The sequence below is a fragment of the Lycorma delicatula genome, chromosome 10 (assembly GCF_047948215.1).
Source record: "Lycorma delicatula isolate Av1 chromosome 10, ASM4794821v1, whole genome shotgun sequence".
Taxonomy (NCBI): domain Eukaryota; kingdom Metazoa; phylum Arthropoda; class Insecta; order Hemiptera; family Fulgoridae; genus Lycorma; species Lycorma delicatula.
In genome coordinates, this window is record NC_134464.1 from 75,771,692 (window position 1) to 75,788,672 (window position 16,981).

The 16,981-nt window shown below is 27.3% G+C and overlaps 1 protein-coding gene across 3 annotated transcripts in view; it reads left to right on the plus strand.

The window, feature by feature from the left end:
- The window catches only part of LOC142331522 (uncharacterized), a 33,456-nt gene extending 17,283 nt beyond the window's left edge, over positions 1 to 16,173 (plus strand). For 2 of the 3 annotated variants that reach the window (XM_075377497.1, XM_075377499.1), the window contains 5 exons: positions 1,849 to 2,037; positions 3,059 to 3,196; positions 8,261 to 8,352; positions 11,807 to 11,885; positions 13,741 to 16,173. In XM_075377497.1, coding sequence (XP_075233612.1) covers positions 1,849 to 2,037; positions 3,059 to 3,196; positions 8,261 to 8,352; positions 11,807 to 11,885; positions 13,741 to 15,168 — 1,926 coding nt within the window. In that variant the 3' untranslated portion in view covers positions 15,169 to 16,173. The remainder of the gene's footprint in view (positions 1 to 1,848; positions 2,038 to 3,058; positions 3,197 to 8,260; positions 8,353 to 11,806; positions 11,886 to 13,740) is intronic. The other variant, XM_075377498.1, reaches the window with a different exon arrangement.
- The last annotated feature ends 808 nt before the right edge of the window (positions 16,174 to 16,981 follow it).

Below are 16,981 nucleotides of genomic sequence, written 5' to 3' on the forward strand. Positions count from 1 at the left end.
ATTAATTTATTTTATAATTTACATATAATCCTTATTAATCTACTTATACAAAGTATATTACAAAGTATAGTCACTGAATGTATTCTTTTTTAATTATAACCTTCATGTTTCTTTGCATCATCATACAAAATCAAAATATTTTAATTTTAAATGGAATTAAATGAATAATTTATTTTAAATCATCAATTTATTTTGTTGTAAGAAAATTCATAAGTAGCTGTATGTTTAAAGGCTCCAGCACAGTTAGCATGTTACAAAGGAAAAATTCTATACTTTATAAATATGTATAAATAAATTTTATATTTATTTAATTTCATGATTTAAAATGAAAAATTTGTTGATTTAATTAACTTTTTGTACATACTTTCTCAAATCTATTTAATTTTACTCATTTTATATTTCATAGTAATATTCTTGTGGAAGAAAAGTTATTTTTTTCTTCTAATATTTGTAAAGTTAGATAATAGATTTTATATGTTGTTAATTGTGATTGTTGTTGTTGTTGAGTAATAATAATAATAATAATAGTAATACTTTGCCGTACAAATATTCTACATGAAATATGAAATGTTGTATAACAGCAAATTTTTTATGCAAAAATGTTAAATATCAAATGCCATGCTTTGTACTCTTAATGTTCAATTATCAGAAAAGTATCTACAGATTCTTAAAAATTGTTCAGTGTATATGTAAACCAATGTTGGTACCACAACATTACCTCCCTCAATGAATTTTTTGCAAAATTCTTTATATCCTAAATAATTAAAAACATATAATTATGAAATTTAAGTTTGTTTTAGAGAATTTATCTCCAATCATAGGTATGAAGATTCTGACTAATATTTCTTTAATTAAATGATTTTCAATTCAAGATTTGTGATATATCTAATTTTTTTATTTTCCTGCATTATAGTTTTTATTGAAAACTATCTGAAATTGATTAAATTTTGTTTGAGTTGACTTGACAGTCTAATGGTTGTAAGCTACTATTATTACAGCTGTTCATGTATTGTATATTAAACACTTTTATTTTTTTATTATTATTAATAAATCTCAAAAAAAAATTATTATTGTTATTATTGTACTATTTGTATTTGGTAAACAATTTTTAGTTATAATTAAATTTAGTCTGCTAGTTCTTTTGCTATTTTATTATCTCTCTCATCTTTTTTAATATTTATTTTGCAATGATTAAGACCATAAACAAGGACAAGTTCGCTAATGTAGGAAAACTGTACATTCATAGTGATGGTGAAAATATTATGTTAGCATTTCTATTAAATACATTAAAGACAAAAAAAAAAAACCAGATAGTTTATTTCATTTTCTTCAATTGTAAATTGTTGGTTGACAATTTTCCCACTTTTATAAGTTAAATGGATGCATTGTTGGTTGGTGTTGATAAAGTCCAGATGCACTGTAATTTGGTCATGCAGTGTTTAAATTTTACATAAGCCCAATTTATATTTAGACACAAAATGTAGGGTGTATTTATTTTCCGTTTTTTGCCAATTAACTTTTCTATTTCTTATTATTGTTATTATTCCTATGAATAGGAAAAAAAAATTAGTAATAATAAAAGATTATAATACTAAACGATGCAGCTTTTTAAAGCTTAATTGAGTGACTGGCTGACTGACTGATTTTACATTTGATAAAGTCAAATAATCAATTCTTATTGAAGGTATATTTTTATATTATCAATAATTACAATTACTGTCAAATATGATCTAATAATTGAGTATACAAAATAATTTGGTAAAATACTTCAGTATGATAATCAATAATGTTATTTTTACACATTCAGAGAATTTATTTAGTGCAGTGGTTGATTAATTTTTATTACAGTTGAAAGCTAGTTACCGTGAGTTAGAACAAAGGTTACGTCAACGTGATTTGGAATTATTGAACCTGAAAGAGCAAAATAGACATCTTGTAAAATTATCTAGAGATAAACATTTAGGTGTTAGAGAAAAACTTACAAAGCAAGTTGAAGATCTAACAGATATTGTTAAAGAACAAAATGAAAGAATACAAGTAAGTTTACTTTTTACCAATTTTAAATTACTGTTTATTACATTTTTATGTTTATTGAGATGTAATTACTTCTTGGTCAGTAGCCACTATTAAATGCACAGAAGTTGCAGCTACCCACCAAGAAACTCCATTATTAGTATGATTCTAATGACCTAAAGAACACATTTTTTTGTAGAGGGTTTCTGTAATTGCTTATATTGTTTTAAGTAGTTTCATTCTCTCTCTGATATTGCAGACATTTTAGGAAAGTCAGTTACAGAAGTAGGTTTTTCAAGGTCTGTTTGAGTGCTTATTGTGAATAAATTTCATACTGTGTAGAGTTAGAAACTTTTCCATCTATAAATTTTGTTTTAGTACACAGCCCGTCTTTTTACACCTTACATCTGTTGGATTTGGTTCATTAATATCAGAGTCATTTATATCTAATTTTAATGTTATGAAGATGGTCTTTTTACATTTTTTCAGGTAGTGCCATATAATCTTTTATATTGAAAAGGTGGAATTAGATAATAAAAACTTGCAATAATAATAAAAGTTTAATAAACACTTACAAAGATAAGAATGTGAGTTTTTTATGTATACACTTTTAAATTTTCTACATTTATATCATGATTTAATATTTTTATCCATGTTCGAGTTATTTTTTTTTCCTTGATCTTAATTATTTTATTTTATCTTCTTGTTTTTATAAAATTAACCACTGATTTTATCTACTAGAAAGCTTAAACTGCAATACTTATTCAGAAACCTTGACTTTGGATAACATGTTGAAAAGATGTAATCTTTTTATCTGGTTTTGGTAGCTGAGAAAAATTAAATTATCTACAAATTTTCTTTAAAGTCATTTAAAGGTGTGAAATGGCTATGGTAAAGGAATGTGTAATAAAATTTTATGACTGGTAAATTGTGCTTTGCGTTAAAAAAATTGTGAAATAATATTTGTAAAATATTAAATCTAAATTTGAACAACTTTCTTGATAGTTAAGGGAAGCTTAATTAATTTATTAAACTTTTGTTTTAGATGCTCACTAGGCGTGTTGAATTAGAAAGTAAAAATTATAAACATCAGTTGAATATTGAAATGGCTAGGCATAAAGATACTCAGGTTGAATTAGCTATGGCACATGAAACTATTGAAAGTTTGAAAAATTTAATTGAGGTATGTAATATTGCCTTTAAGTAAATGGAATAAAAATATGTTAATTTCCTTTAACTCAAATACAGTTGAAGTTGCGATAATGCAGCTTATATATTATTACATGAAATAATATTTGTTTTCTGTTTTTAAGTAGCCTGCTTTAATAACAATCTTGCATATTATTAAATAATAGAAAATATGTTTTTGTTAGTAATATGTATTTTATGTTCACGAAATTTAATCATTTTTTGCTTTTTTTATGAGAATATACTCCGATGTACAATATTATTCTAATTTATTGCTATGTACTCAAAAATAGTATTAGTTTTTCTTTGTATTTTACCATCTGTTTTTTACTATGTTTATATCTAGACAGAGAAAAATGAATGTTGCATTTTTGCAGCTTCAGCAGCAATGAATATTCAGAATGATTCATTGTTATTGAAAGGTTTATTCATCACACTAACACAGTGCAGCCTTATATTAATATTCTGAATAAAACTTTGGCAAATATGGTATTTCTTGTGAAATGTTTATGAAGAATAAACCTGTGTGCACTTTGGCTACTAGGTATGATTTTTATGTTCTTCACAAGATACCTTTTCAACTTCTCTCTTTATCAAGGAAAAGAAGCAGAAGTAGATTCTGCCCTTGGATTAGGTGCTAAAGTTGGAACATTTTTTGCACATTGTGACTATCTTAGAAAGCACAGAATATATTTTGATAAATTTTTTTGTATAAATTGTTTATTGAAGGAGTGCTTTTTCACAAATGGAAAAGTTAATGAAAATAAAATTTAAAACTGCCCTTTGGAAGATTCTCATTCTTTGTGTAAGGAACCTCGTGGGACGTACGATTATACTGATTAACATGAGTTTTGTCTCACGATTACTAATAGGTGTACTTAATGCAGCTTTTTATCCTGTTATCAAATATGTATTCAGAATTTCTCCATCACCCAGTTTTTTATTTTAATTTTTAAAAATATTTTAAAACTTTCATTGTCCATTTGACCATTGTCAAGTAAAATCTCCTAGAGCATTGTAAATATGTTAAATGAGCTAACTCAAAGGGTAGCGTTGCTACTGTTGTGCAGATTCAGATGTGTATAGACATGTACAAACATTTATCTGAGCCTCGTATGAAAATGTTAAATTTATATTGGAAAAGCTTCATTGTGCAGTATATGAATGGAATGTTTGTAGTGATTTGAAGGTAATTGCACTTTTTCTTGGTCTGCAGCTTGGTAACACAGGGTACTGTTGTTTTTTGTGTGATTGGGATAGTAGGGACAGAAAGAACCATTTCATTAGAAAAGAATGGCCTAAACGCAAATCGCTCATTCCTGAACAGAAAAATGTGAAACATGACCCATTGTGAAATCCTAAAAATGTGTATCTACCTCCATTACATATCAAACTAGGATTAATGAAGAATTTTGACAGGCCAAGGACAGTAGTTCTGGTTTCATGTAGTTAAACAGAAGTTTCCCAAAATTAGTGATATAAAAATTAAAGGAAGAATATGTGCGAGTCCACAAATACGATCATTAATTCATGATGAAAGGTTTGAGGAACTATTGAATCCACTGGAGAAAGCAGCTTGGTAAGCATTCAAAAATGTTACTCAAAAATGAGTTTTTTGGGAAATCGAAAGGAGGAAATTACTGTGATATTGTCAATGATGTTATAACATCTTATAAAAGTTTGGATTGTAATATGTCCTTAAAAGTACACTTCCTGCACTTGCACCTAGATTTCTTCCCGGAAAATATTGGCACAATGAACGATGAGCACAGGGAACACTGTCATCAGGAGATTTCATCTATGGTATTAAGGCAAATGGAATCCTAATATGCTGGCCAATTATTGTTGGACCATCAAAGAGGGATGCTCCACAGGCGAAATATAGTAGAAAATCGTCATTTCTTTCTTTCTAGGCAAGTCAAATATTTGAATCTTGTGTAGTTAAGAATGCAGAAAGTATTAAAATGTTGAGACAAAAAAAAATTCTCTTTTGTTCCCCAGTGTTATCAATTTAATATCACCAATTCAATTTTTATTACAAAGTGGAATGACAACCCTCCTGTTACTCTAACAAATTTTCAGTTTACTGAACCTCTGAATAATGTAAGCAGGTATTGTAAGGTGAAACAATTTCAATTCAACAGCCAGATCTGATCAGGCAATACTATCGCTACATGGGTGAGGATGATTCACTGGAAATGGTGTCAGCAACTATTGAATAACAATGAAAGGAAAACAGTGGTGGTGGCCCTTGTTTTCAAACTTTCTTGATGTAGCTGTAGTAAATTCGTGGAGGCTTTATCAATACATCTACAAAGAACACTAAATTTTAATGACTTGTAGTTATTGCATTATTATCATCAAAGGCAATTAACACAGAAGGAATTGCTATTCTACAAATGCAGAGACTTGGATGACCAACAGTGTTTTCAACTGCAACAATTCAGTGACCCTCACTTGATAAGCATCTTCTTGAAAAAATGGAAGTAATACATGAATTCGTTGCCGATAGTGTAAAACTACAGTGGTATTTTCACGTAAAAAGTGTAAAGTAGGACTTCACCCAAAACATTTTATTACCATAAAAAATAAACTTGATCTATTCATTGTATAGTGAAATGAAACTTAAACGTTTCATTTGTATTGTATCCTAATTTCTGTGCTGTTTAGTTTTTATTTAGATTCGTAAAAATATTAAAAAAATGGTAAGCTAAAATCAGTTGCATTTTTGCAAAATTTCATAAATTTTGATAAATAAACATACCTGAGGGTCAAAAATCACATATATGATTTAGAAGCATCTGTAAACCTAAGAAATCAGTGAGAAATCATTTTACGACCGGTGCATCAGAGCACAGCAAAATGTAGATTAAGTAATAAAGATAAGATGGGTTAAGTAAAGAATATATAGACTTCATCCAAATTTAGTTTGATGTTTTAATATTTAATATAAAAATATTATTACGGATTATTTTTCTACATTATGCTCTTAAAAAAATCGTTGTGTGTATTACACCCAAAGGTAAACATTATTAATACTTTTGCTACAAAATCTGTGTACCAAAATATGTTAAAACGGTATTCAAGTATTGTAGTACTACTCAGTCATATTGCTTACAAGTGCTTTCTGCCTTTGCTAATGTTAGTTCCTCTCTTTATATAAATTTTGAGATAAGAAAGTTAAATCTCTCAAAGCCACCCACATTGTTAGTACATCCTTTCTCAGAAGAGGAACACAGCCTTTATTTGTTCTCATTAACAAACATTTTCTGTATTCTCATGTAGCATTACATCTTAAAATGCTGAAAACATTTAATGAATTTTTAAATGTAGAATTCATGTTGATTTGTGTTATAGTTACTTTATAATAATTAAGTAACTTCACAAATGTGTACAAAGTTAATTAAATAAGTATTCCTTTTATTTTTTGTGATCAGTGATAGTTTTTTCAGTATTATTATCATTGTGATTGATAAATTTAATGGTAACTAACATTATTTACTTTAAGCAGTGTATTTGCTTATTAATAAAATTTCCACGATAGACTTAAGAATCAAAGTTTGCCAAAGCTTCCAGAATGTAATCTTTGTGTAAATCAATGACTCAAATGTTATTTTTTTCCTTGAAAAACTTGGGTCAATGTATAAATGCAAAAATATGGTAGTAATCTATTTAAGGATTTGTGTACAAATGCAAAAAAATTTGAAGATAAAAAGCATAATTTTTAACATAAAAAGCATTTTTACACAGTGCTTTCTATGTTTTCAATTTTATGCAAATGCATTTTTCATTTTTGGATGATTGTAATATTTATGAATGATTATGTCATTGTTATACTATTGACTTTGAGATATATATTTGAGCTATATTTATTTTTGTTGTCTAAGTTTACTTTGACATTTCATTCCATAAAAATATTCAAAACAAGTTATATTACTTTTCAGCTTGAAGATTTTTCCTTTCCTTTTTGTTTATAAATCTCAAGAATAAAATTTGCAAATAGCTAAAAAATTAACAGTAAAATGACAATTGTTAGTATTTATTTAATTCTTTCAGTAGTTCAATATATTTTGAATAGATAATTACTTTATCTGCTGGTTAGATTTATCAATACGATGTCATTCAGATATTTTGACAACTGTTTTATGATATTAGTCTCCAATACTTATCAAGACCCAAGTGCAAAATTAGTTAATAGCGCAGTAACTTTTAGTTTATTTTGAATACTTATGTTAGCAGATGTAACATGAACATAACCACACTGTCCAACTTATTAGCATTAGATTGGACAAACCCTACCAAACTGAATGGCAAATATTGATGTTAAGGGTTTGGGATAAGATGGCAAACTAGTTTGATTGTCAGAGGTCCATCATCCACTTCTGTTACCTTCCATTTTCCATAATCTTTCATCCTTCTTTTTGGATGAAGTGGAGAAGTAGCTGGCTCAACTATTGTAATTAAATCTGTAGTTTTGTTCTGCACTCTTCTATTAAGGGTAGCTGCTTTCTTATTGGGGCCTAGTGTGATGGTAACCACTTTGTAAGCTCACAGGGCTGGCTTAGTGATGAACTTGACAGCACAAATCAGCTGATTTCAAAGTCGAGAGTTCTAAGGTTCAAATCCTAGTAAAGGCAGTTACTTCTGTACAGGTTTGAATACTAGATCGTGGATACTGGTGTTCTTTGGTGGTTGGGTTTCAATTAACTATACACATTTCAGGGATGGTTGACCTGAGACTGTACAAGACTACATTTCATTTACATTTGTACATATCATCCTAATTCATCCTCTGAAGTAATACCTAATGGTGGTTCTGGAGGCTAAACAGAAAAAAGTAATCCCTTTGGCTGTGGAACTGCTTTCGGCTATGGTTCTGTTTCCTATTCAGAGATATTATAAAAATCCAAACTACTGGTTGAGATGCCTACTGGCTAAACACATAAAAAACTCCTATTCCTCATAAAATCTCTTGATTCTTATTAATTAATATTGTTACAGATCTTTGAAATAAATTTATAAAAATTGGCATCTTAATGATTTTATTAACTTTTTTCAGGCAAAGGATAAATATATTAATAACTCAGCTCCTAATAGATTTTTTAAACCATCTGGTAATGTCTTACAAGTCCTTTCTGCTGCTAATGCAAGGTATAATTATTACAGTTTTGTTTCTAAGTTGTATGTAGTATATATAAGTAAACCATTTTACTTTAAATTAAACTATTTTATAAACTATTTTACATAAGTAGTATGAACCTTACTTTGTAGAGATGTAGTAGAGATGTGTATAGTGCTTTTTGTGATTACGTTAAAAACATTTTGGACTGGGCAATATGGACTGAAAGGCAGTGACTTTGCTTATTAAAGGAAAGCAGCATAATGAAATGATTAAAATAAGAAATGCTCAGCCTTCACTGAATACTTTTTTATCTCCCAGTGATACAACTCAGCAGACTAAAACTTTGATCAACAGTTGTGAGAATGGTGGTTGTTATACATCTGTGTGTTGTTCTTTGCTTGGATTTTCTGGCCAGAGTAATAGCATTTCAGCAGAAAATGATACATTTGAATCCTTGATTTCATGTACACAAAATAACACAATTACTTGAAAGATAAGAGGAAGTTGGATAAATTTTTATTCATTTATTTTAGCAAAAAATCCAAAATACGTGTACCTGTAGGAAATAGTAAAATTATGCAAAACTTTTTCACGTGGAAATGTAACAGTCAAAGGTGGCTTTTCCATCTCTTCTTGTGGAGAATTTGCACGAAGACACAATAATCTATCAACAAAATGTTTTTATGCAAGGAGAAATTTTTCATTACAAAAAAATGCTCACTGCAGTGAGAAACTCTAGAAGATGATATGAAAAAAGTCTTGTAGAAAAAAGAAAAAACTTCTTTCAAGAACAGAATAAAGTTTTAAAAAGGAAAATTCTAGCAGAAAATAAAAAAACTGGAGGAAGAAATGAAAACATTGAGAGCTACAATCTTGTCAGAAGAAGAACAGATAACCGCCAGAATTAAACTTTTAGAAAAGGGCAAACCATTAGGAACCTAAAGATATTGAAGAAAGGTTCTGTGTGTTTTATACGTACTTAATAGTATGTATGTAATAAGATCTCGTACTATTATTATTTTTTTATTGGTATTAGAATAATGACAAAATCAAATTTCAAGTAAATGTTAATAATGTTTGTTTTTTGTTTAAAATAAGGTGTTGTGTTCTAGTTTTTATTATTTGTATTACTTTTAGGTACAGAGATTTTAGCTTTCCTTCAAGTTGTGAAAGTTATTGTTTTTTATTTATTTTGCAATATAATATAGGCTATTTTTTATGAAAAATTTTTAAACAATCTTAAATGTTAGCCATTATTTTTAAAAATTGCTTTAGTTAGTTTTTATTTCTTATATTTGTTACTTTTAGTTATCATGATATGGATTTTTTGCAAGAAATTTATTAAATATTGTTTTTTTTTTTTTGTACTTTGCAATGTAATTTACTGAAAGAATTTATCACAAAAAATAACGTAATTTTAAAGCTATATTGTAAAAAAAATCATTAAAAAATAAAATTTAAAAGTGAATGTAATAATAAATAATAAAAAAAGGTCTGAGTTGGGCAGCTATGGGAATGGTGGATGCTGCAAAAAAATAAAATATGTATATATTTTAAATGGCAGTAGTATAACATTATAGAGTCAGAAAAACTTTATTGAATTGGTCAGGAAAATTCAGGAAAAACAAATCTTAAAATTCAGTGGGAACCCTGTGATAAACAATAGACATTAGATTATACTTTTACCTGGTTTGGGGTTTTATATCAGAACCGTAATGGAATATTTACGTTTAATCTTCCTAATTCCAAAAGCGTTAGGGATTACATTAATTTCTAATTCTTAGCCTCAAAAATCCCTGTATGTTTGTTGTTGTAGTTTTTGACGAGTTGCCAAAAAAAACTATCTGCAGAAAATTTTAAAATAACATATGTTTGTGGAAAATGTCTAGATTGTATCGTTATTTACTACTGTTTGGCAACTTATATCCAAAGAATTTGATTGCACTAACATGATGCTTCTATTTGTTACAATCTTCATATTGAGCTAACCTCATTCTCCCTACGCCCTTCTAAACTTGACTGCTTATCTCATTTTTGATCTTCCTGCTGTTCACCTTCCCAGTGATTCACCTGAAATATTTTTCCCATCTTCTTTTCTTATTATACGATTGGCCTGTCTTAAATGCTTTCTTCTTTGATGTTAAATTTCATTTATGAAAAACTAGATTTTTCTTCCAATTCTTTATTGACAGATGTCTTTTTCTTCGTTAAACTTTCACCTCTTATCTTGACCAATATTAAATTCACATTATGATTTATGAATATGCTGGCTAGTCATCATGTTTGAACCATAAACTGGCTTTTAGTTCATGATGAATTTAAACTATTCTTGACTTTTTATCCCAAAAAAACCAAAAAATGTATCGTCATTCCAAGAATGAAATAGTCATTATTGAACTGCTAGTTCAGAAAAATGGCAAAACTTGGGATTGATAAGTAGTTTTATATCATCTGAAGTCTAAATCAAAGTTTACATTTAAAATAAATGTTAGAAGAATCTTCGTTCAGAGTTTCATTTCATGCAGCATAACATTGGTAATTAATTCTTCGACCAGAAAGTTTCATTTGTTAGCTTTTTCCGCAAGTTGGTGAATTAAAAAAATAATTTCTAAACTTACTATGTTTAAAATATAATTTTTTAAAGTGTTGAATTTCAAATGGAACATTCCTGAGCAAGATTATCCTCTATATTCTACATAAACTTTTAATACCATTACAACTCATATTATTATCATTTCTATGATCACAGTATGATCTTTAATATTTTAATTTCTCACACATTCAGCTTCAAACTTCTCACATTATTATTAATATGATAAAAATAAATTTGTAATTTATTTTGTTATTACTTGTTTCCTTTTTTTCTCATTATCTAATCCCTGTTTTATTATCAGCAACGTTCCAAAATGAGACAGAATAAAATAAAAAGGGAGAATTAAATGCAAAAATTTAGTACAAATGTATATGTAAACAAACACTAAGTCTGTTGCAGATCATAATCGAGATATGACAGCATTCCGCATTTCCTATGGACCACAGTTTAAATTGTTAATGAAATCTATTGCCAAAAAAATTCAGCATTAATCTGTATAGTTACTGTAAATCTACATGTTTGATGGGTAAAGCATAAGTTGGAATCATAAATACATAATCATTTCTTTAAAGCCATACTTGTAAAATAGTATGTATAAAATGTCCTGGTCAGGGCTAAGAAGGAAATTTTTTTTACTTGCCTAATTTATTTACTCAATTTCTGTAATCATGTAGATTTCTGATAACATAATAAAATCCAGTTTTTTTTTTCACCAAAATAGTTAAGGATAAAAAATTATAATAGTTTTAAATAACATAATTCACTTTTTGAAAAATCTTTTTTTTGTGTATGCATTTAGTTATTATTAAATTAATTATTTTATCTAACGAAGTATTGTTTACTGTTAAAATAATGTAAAAAGTATTGTTTTTTTATTTATTTTTCCTCAGGTTTAGGAATTTACCAAAAACATCTAGTTCTACAACTGCCCTAGATAAAAAGGTTTCTGGAGAAGCAGAAAATCATGCTGTAAGTTTACATTTTACTATAAATTTTATACATTTTGATGATGGAAATACTTTGGAATCTAAAATTATATAATTTTTTTTTTTAATATACAATCTATGCAAAAATTAGTTTTAGCATGATTTTTATAGTAATAATCTATTTCCATGACTTTACAGTTGTATTAGGAAGGATCCAGGTATAATATGTATATTCTTTTGTCATAATTGATTATATAATGAAGTTAAATATTTAAATTTCCTTTGTATTACAACTTTTGTTTCTTCTTTATTAATGAAGCTTCCTTCAGTGATAGTGAGTGCTCCTTATATACATTATTAAATTTATTAGTTTTATATTATATATTAATATTTTATTAAATGATTAGTATTAATTACATGACTGCCCAAAAAGGAGTGTATGTATGTATATTTATTCCACCATAGCAGCTCAACAGCTGAACTGATTTAGATGTATGATCCCGTGTTGTAATCCTTACATTACCAGGAGTGTCATAGACTATAAATAAGTACATATATATTTGTTTAAATAAATTTAAAAATTTGAAAAAAGATTATACTATTCTGGAGCTTGTGAGTAAACAAAATTTTTATCCACAAGCTCTTTAATTATCCTATACTAAAAAGCAGTGTTTGAAATGCAAGCACAAGTATTGCAAATGATGAAAAGTGTGAGAATAAATGTGCCAATTTACTTGATAATATGTGTGACTGTGAAATCATTCCCACTAGTATAATGCCAATTGCCACTAATATGCCAAATACAAACTCTACCTGATGTTATCGACGACTGTCCTATTTATCATACCTATTTATCAGTTGAAGTATAAAACAGCTCCTCCCATTATGAGAGAACAAAGGGCAGAGGAATTGGCATGGGTCAAACTGTTTCCAGATAGTAGGAATGGGTTCAGAGAATACCGGTCAGTGTCCGCGACCCCACTTGACTACTATAAGGGTAATGAGTAATGAAAGGAGATTACAAATGAACAAGTATCTGTTTTATGCCCTTTCAACTGCAGATTTACATAAATCTCAGCAAAATGTTTCTGTTTGTGGTTGCTTCCCAAAAGGTCAACTGTTGATATTTTAATTGCTCTTCGGTCTTATTTGATTATAGGAAATTTACAGTTTCTTGGCTCATTGTTGCAAGCAAGAATGGTAACTTTTCCTTATTTTGCTTAAATTTGAGAACATATCTTTTTGATTTAGCAGGTATTGACTTTGATCTTAACATTTAAATATTTAGCCAATTATATTAGTATTTTTTAATTGATCCTTTGAATGATTTTTGAAAAAGTAGTCTGCAAAAATTTTTGAAGAGCATTGTGTAAAGTTTGTTTCTATAAATATCTAGTTTTCACAAAATGTAAATCAAATAATAATCCAAATTAATTATTTTACTGTTTAATTTTTGATGTATGATGATTTTTCATACATGTTAAGAAACTTTGTTTATGAGTTTATAAAGAACTTTATTAATAAACTTATTAACTTTATTAATTAATACTTAAAAAAAGAAAAGGGCCAAATAGATAGAATAAAATAATCTTAAACCTAAGCACAACCACTAAATAAAGGATTCCTTAATTTTAGTAGCATTTGTATTTTTTACAGGTTTTCTAATTTATTCAATGTTAATTTTAATCAAGTATTAATTTTCTCAAATTTATTAAAAACTAAAACTATATTTAATTTCTTTATTGTTTTACCAATAACCACTTTGTTTAAACCACTGAATTGAAAATATCCTTTTCTGGTTATCTTGTATATTGGTTATGTGAGGTCTCTAGATAAGTAGGATCCTACTGCATTAGTTTGTCAGTATGAGATCTTTTAATAATTTTTTTTTCTTTCAGATAAAGTATGACCACAGTGGTCAGGACACTGATATTACATCTGAAGTATCATCTGAGAATAGAACAATGAAACTTCCTAAAAAATCAGATGATTCTAATAATTTAAATTTTAGGAAAAAATTATCAATTAGAAAAGGAAGATCAAAATCTAGTCGATCTAATTTACCAGTTAAAGTAGAACAAAAAAATGAAGATGGTACAGAAACAAAGAATTATTCATTTAGTTTTCCATCAATAGATAATTCTATTGAAAGCGCTTCAAAATATAACACTTCAGAATCAGATACTGTTACAAGAATGAGTTCTATTAAGAGTCAACGTAGAATTTCTGTCGATTCTGCTCATACAATCATTTCTGATAATAATTTTGATAATAGTGATAATGATATTGATAATTATGTTTGTAAGAGTTTATGTGATGATAAAAAGGAAAATATTCAACACAATTCAGGATCAACTTGTCAATTGTTCGATGATGATAATGAACCGTTGCAAAGTATTTCTGATGCATTAGCTGAAGCGAAAGCTAAAGATAAGTTACAAAGACAAAAATCGATAAAAGATGAATTAAAAGAATTGAAAGAGCAAATGTCAAAGAATAACCATAGGTATTTATTAGAAAGTAGTGATTCATGTGAAAGGTTATTTGATGAAAATACTGTTAAAGCAGTAAAGGATGAATTAAAAGAATTTGAAAGGCGATTATATAATACTGAAATTAATTCATTTACATCATCAATGAGTAAATCATTTGAAAATGAAATAAATAAAGTTGTTCAAAAGGTTTCTTCTGGTTTAGATTTTTTAAATCATAAATCTAATAGTGATGACAATGATGATGATGAAAGTGAAATAAGAAATAAATTTGGTTTAAAAGATATTTCAATGTCTTGGAATAAAATGAGAGATGAAATTCAGCGTGAAAGAGAAAAAGTTGATGATTTGACTGATAGTTATTTTAGTAAATTGTCAATAAAGGATAGTGATAAAAATGTTGAAGAAGATAATATTGAAATTGAAGAGGATGTGGATGACAATGGTAATTGTAACCAAGATGAAAGTTACATTGAACAGGATGTTAAACTTAATGAAGATGAAAAATTTAAATTATTAAAAGCATTAAATGAAATTGATCGTGAAAAATTGGGTAGAAAAGGAAGTTTTTATAGTAGTGATAGTGAACCAAAAGAAAGACGTAATTCATTAAATCTAAATTTTAATGGTATAGAAAATCGTAGAATTCAATCATCATATAATAATTTTGAGTTTCCTATGTTAAAAAATTTAAGTAAAATCGATAATGAATTCACTCAAGATTTTGATCATTCTTCAATGACAAATAAATCTGACCTTATAGATGGACTATTTAGTAATGTTAATTCATATAAAAATGCTCAGGAAACTACAAATGATCCAGGAAATGCTTGAATTGTTTTTTTTATTTCAAATCAATGTTTTTATGGTAGATAATATTTTTTTGTACTATGTTATATAAAATTCGTAGCTCAAGATGTTATACTGTATATAGATGTTATTTTGTAATGGTTGCTTTTCATTTTTTTTTTTTTTATATTAAAGAGTCATTCAAGTTTTATTTTGTCTATGGAAATATAATATGACTATAAATGTTTAATTAGTGTACATACATTTTTTGTGTGTATGGTGGATTGTTTTGTCATATATTTTTATAGACAAAAGAAAGAATAAAACATTATTTATTCCTATTTATATAGTGTTTGTTAAATATTGACAAAAATGCTGTTAAATTTCCCTTGAATTTGCCATAATTTCTTGCACATATTTTGCAAACATTATCAGTTTAAATTAGTTGTATTTATTTAGAATGTTTAATTTTATTGGACTTTTCTGATGATACTTAAGAGAACAGAGAAATAATAAGTCCTGTAATAGTATATAAATTATTTTTTTTATTGCTAAGATGTAGTATCATCTTTTGCTATAAATACAAATTGTATTAGTAATATTGCTCACACGTATATTGAACACGTAATTATACATATCTTAGTGAGATAAATTGTGAATTTTATTTATAAAATCAGGGATGTAGTAATTGTAATCTTTCCATCCGTTAAGTCAAACCTCTTACTATTGAATTATTTTAAAATATGTTAGTTATTCAAACTATTAACTGGCTGTGAATGTTTCTAGTCATTTTGTTATTATTTTATACACATTTCTAGTATATTTTATGTTAAATTCATTTTTTTAAATGTAATTTTAATTTTAAGTTTGTTGTAACTAGATTGTAGCAGTAAAATTTGTTTTATTTTGTCAGTATTTTAAATTTACCTTTTATGTATTTTAAAGATAATAGAATGTACAACATATGTTTTTAATTGTAGAGTAATAAAATTTACATTAAATAAATTCTCTTTTCAATAAAATATTTAATTTAAATAATTTTAAAAATATTTTGTCAATGACACCAAATTAATGTAAATAATTTTTATCGATTAATAAGGAAATTGTGAAATAAACTATATTTTTCTATGATTTTTTTTGTTTTTTTTTTTATTAAAGTAGAAATTACCTACCCTCCTTGGGAATGTCCTTTTTAGACAAAATTGTGAGGGATTAGAATGACTTGACTATTTGTAACTTTGACTGTCATTCAAACTGTGTTGTTCAAATACAATTTTGGCTTACTAAGCTTCTTTTGACAGTTGATTAAGTGTAGTTATTGAATCCACCTTTTACTATACATTCACCAAAAATTTATTTTTATTATACAGTGCATTCAGAAAGTTGCTGTGCACTGAAATTGTGGAAGTATAATGATGTGATTCCTAATTATTTCTTTGTATTTTCATTTCATTATTTTATAGAAACAGGTATTTCAATAACTAGAATTATCTCCTTCAATATCAGTACAGCACTGCACACATTTCAATTTGTTTTCAAACACTTTAACCAGTTGATGTACTGAAATGTCTTGTACTGTGCTGTTATTGCAGTTTTGAGTTCTCATTCGTGCATGGTCTGTTGCAATACACTGCGTTTTTTGCAGCTCCCCATAGAAAGTTGTCTGGAGGAGGAGTCAGATTGGTTGATTGTGCATGCCACAAACCCTTCAAAATAATTCGTTCACCAAAGACATTTATTAAAAGTCATTTACCTGTTAGCTGAATATGCTGTGGTGCCATCTTGTTGGAACCAACTGTGCTTGATTTCCATTTTATTAACTGATTAATGAAGTTTGTTAAAACAGCACACTAATGAT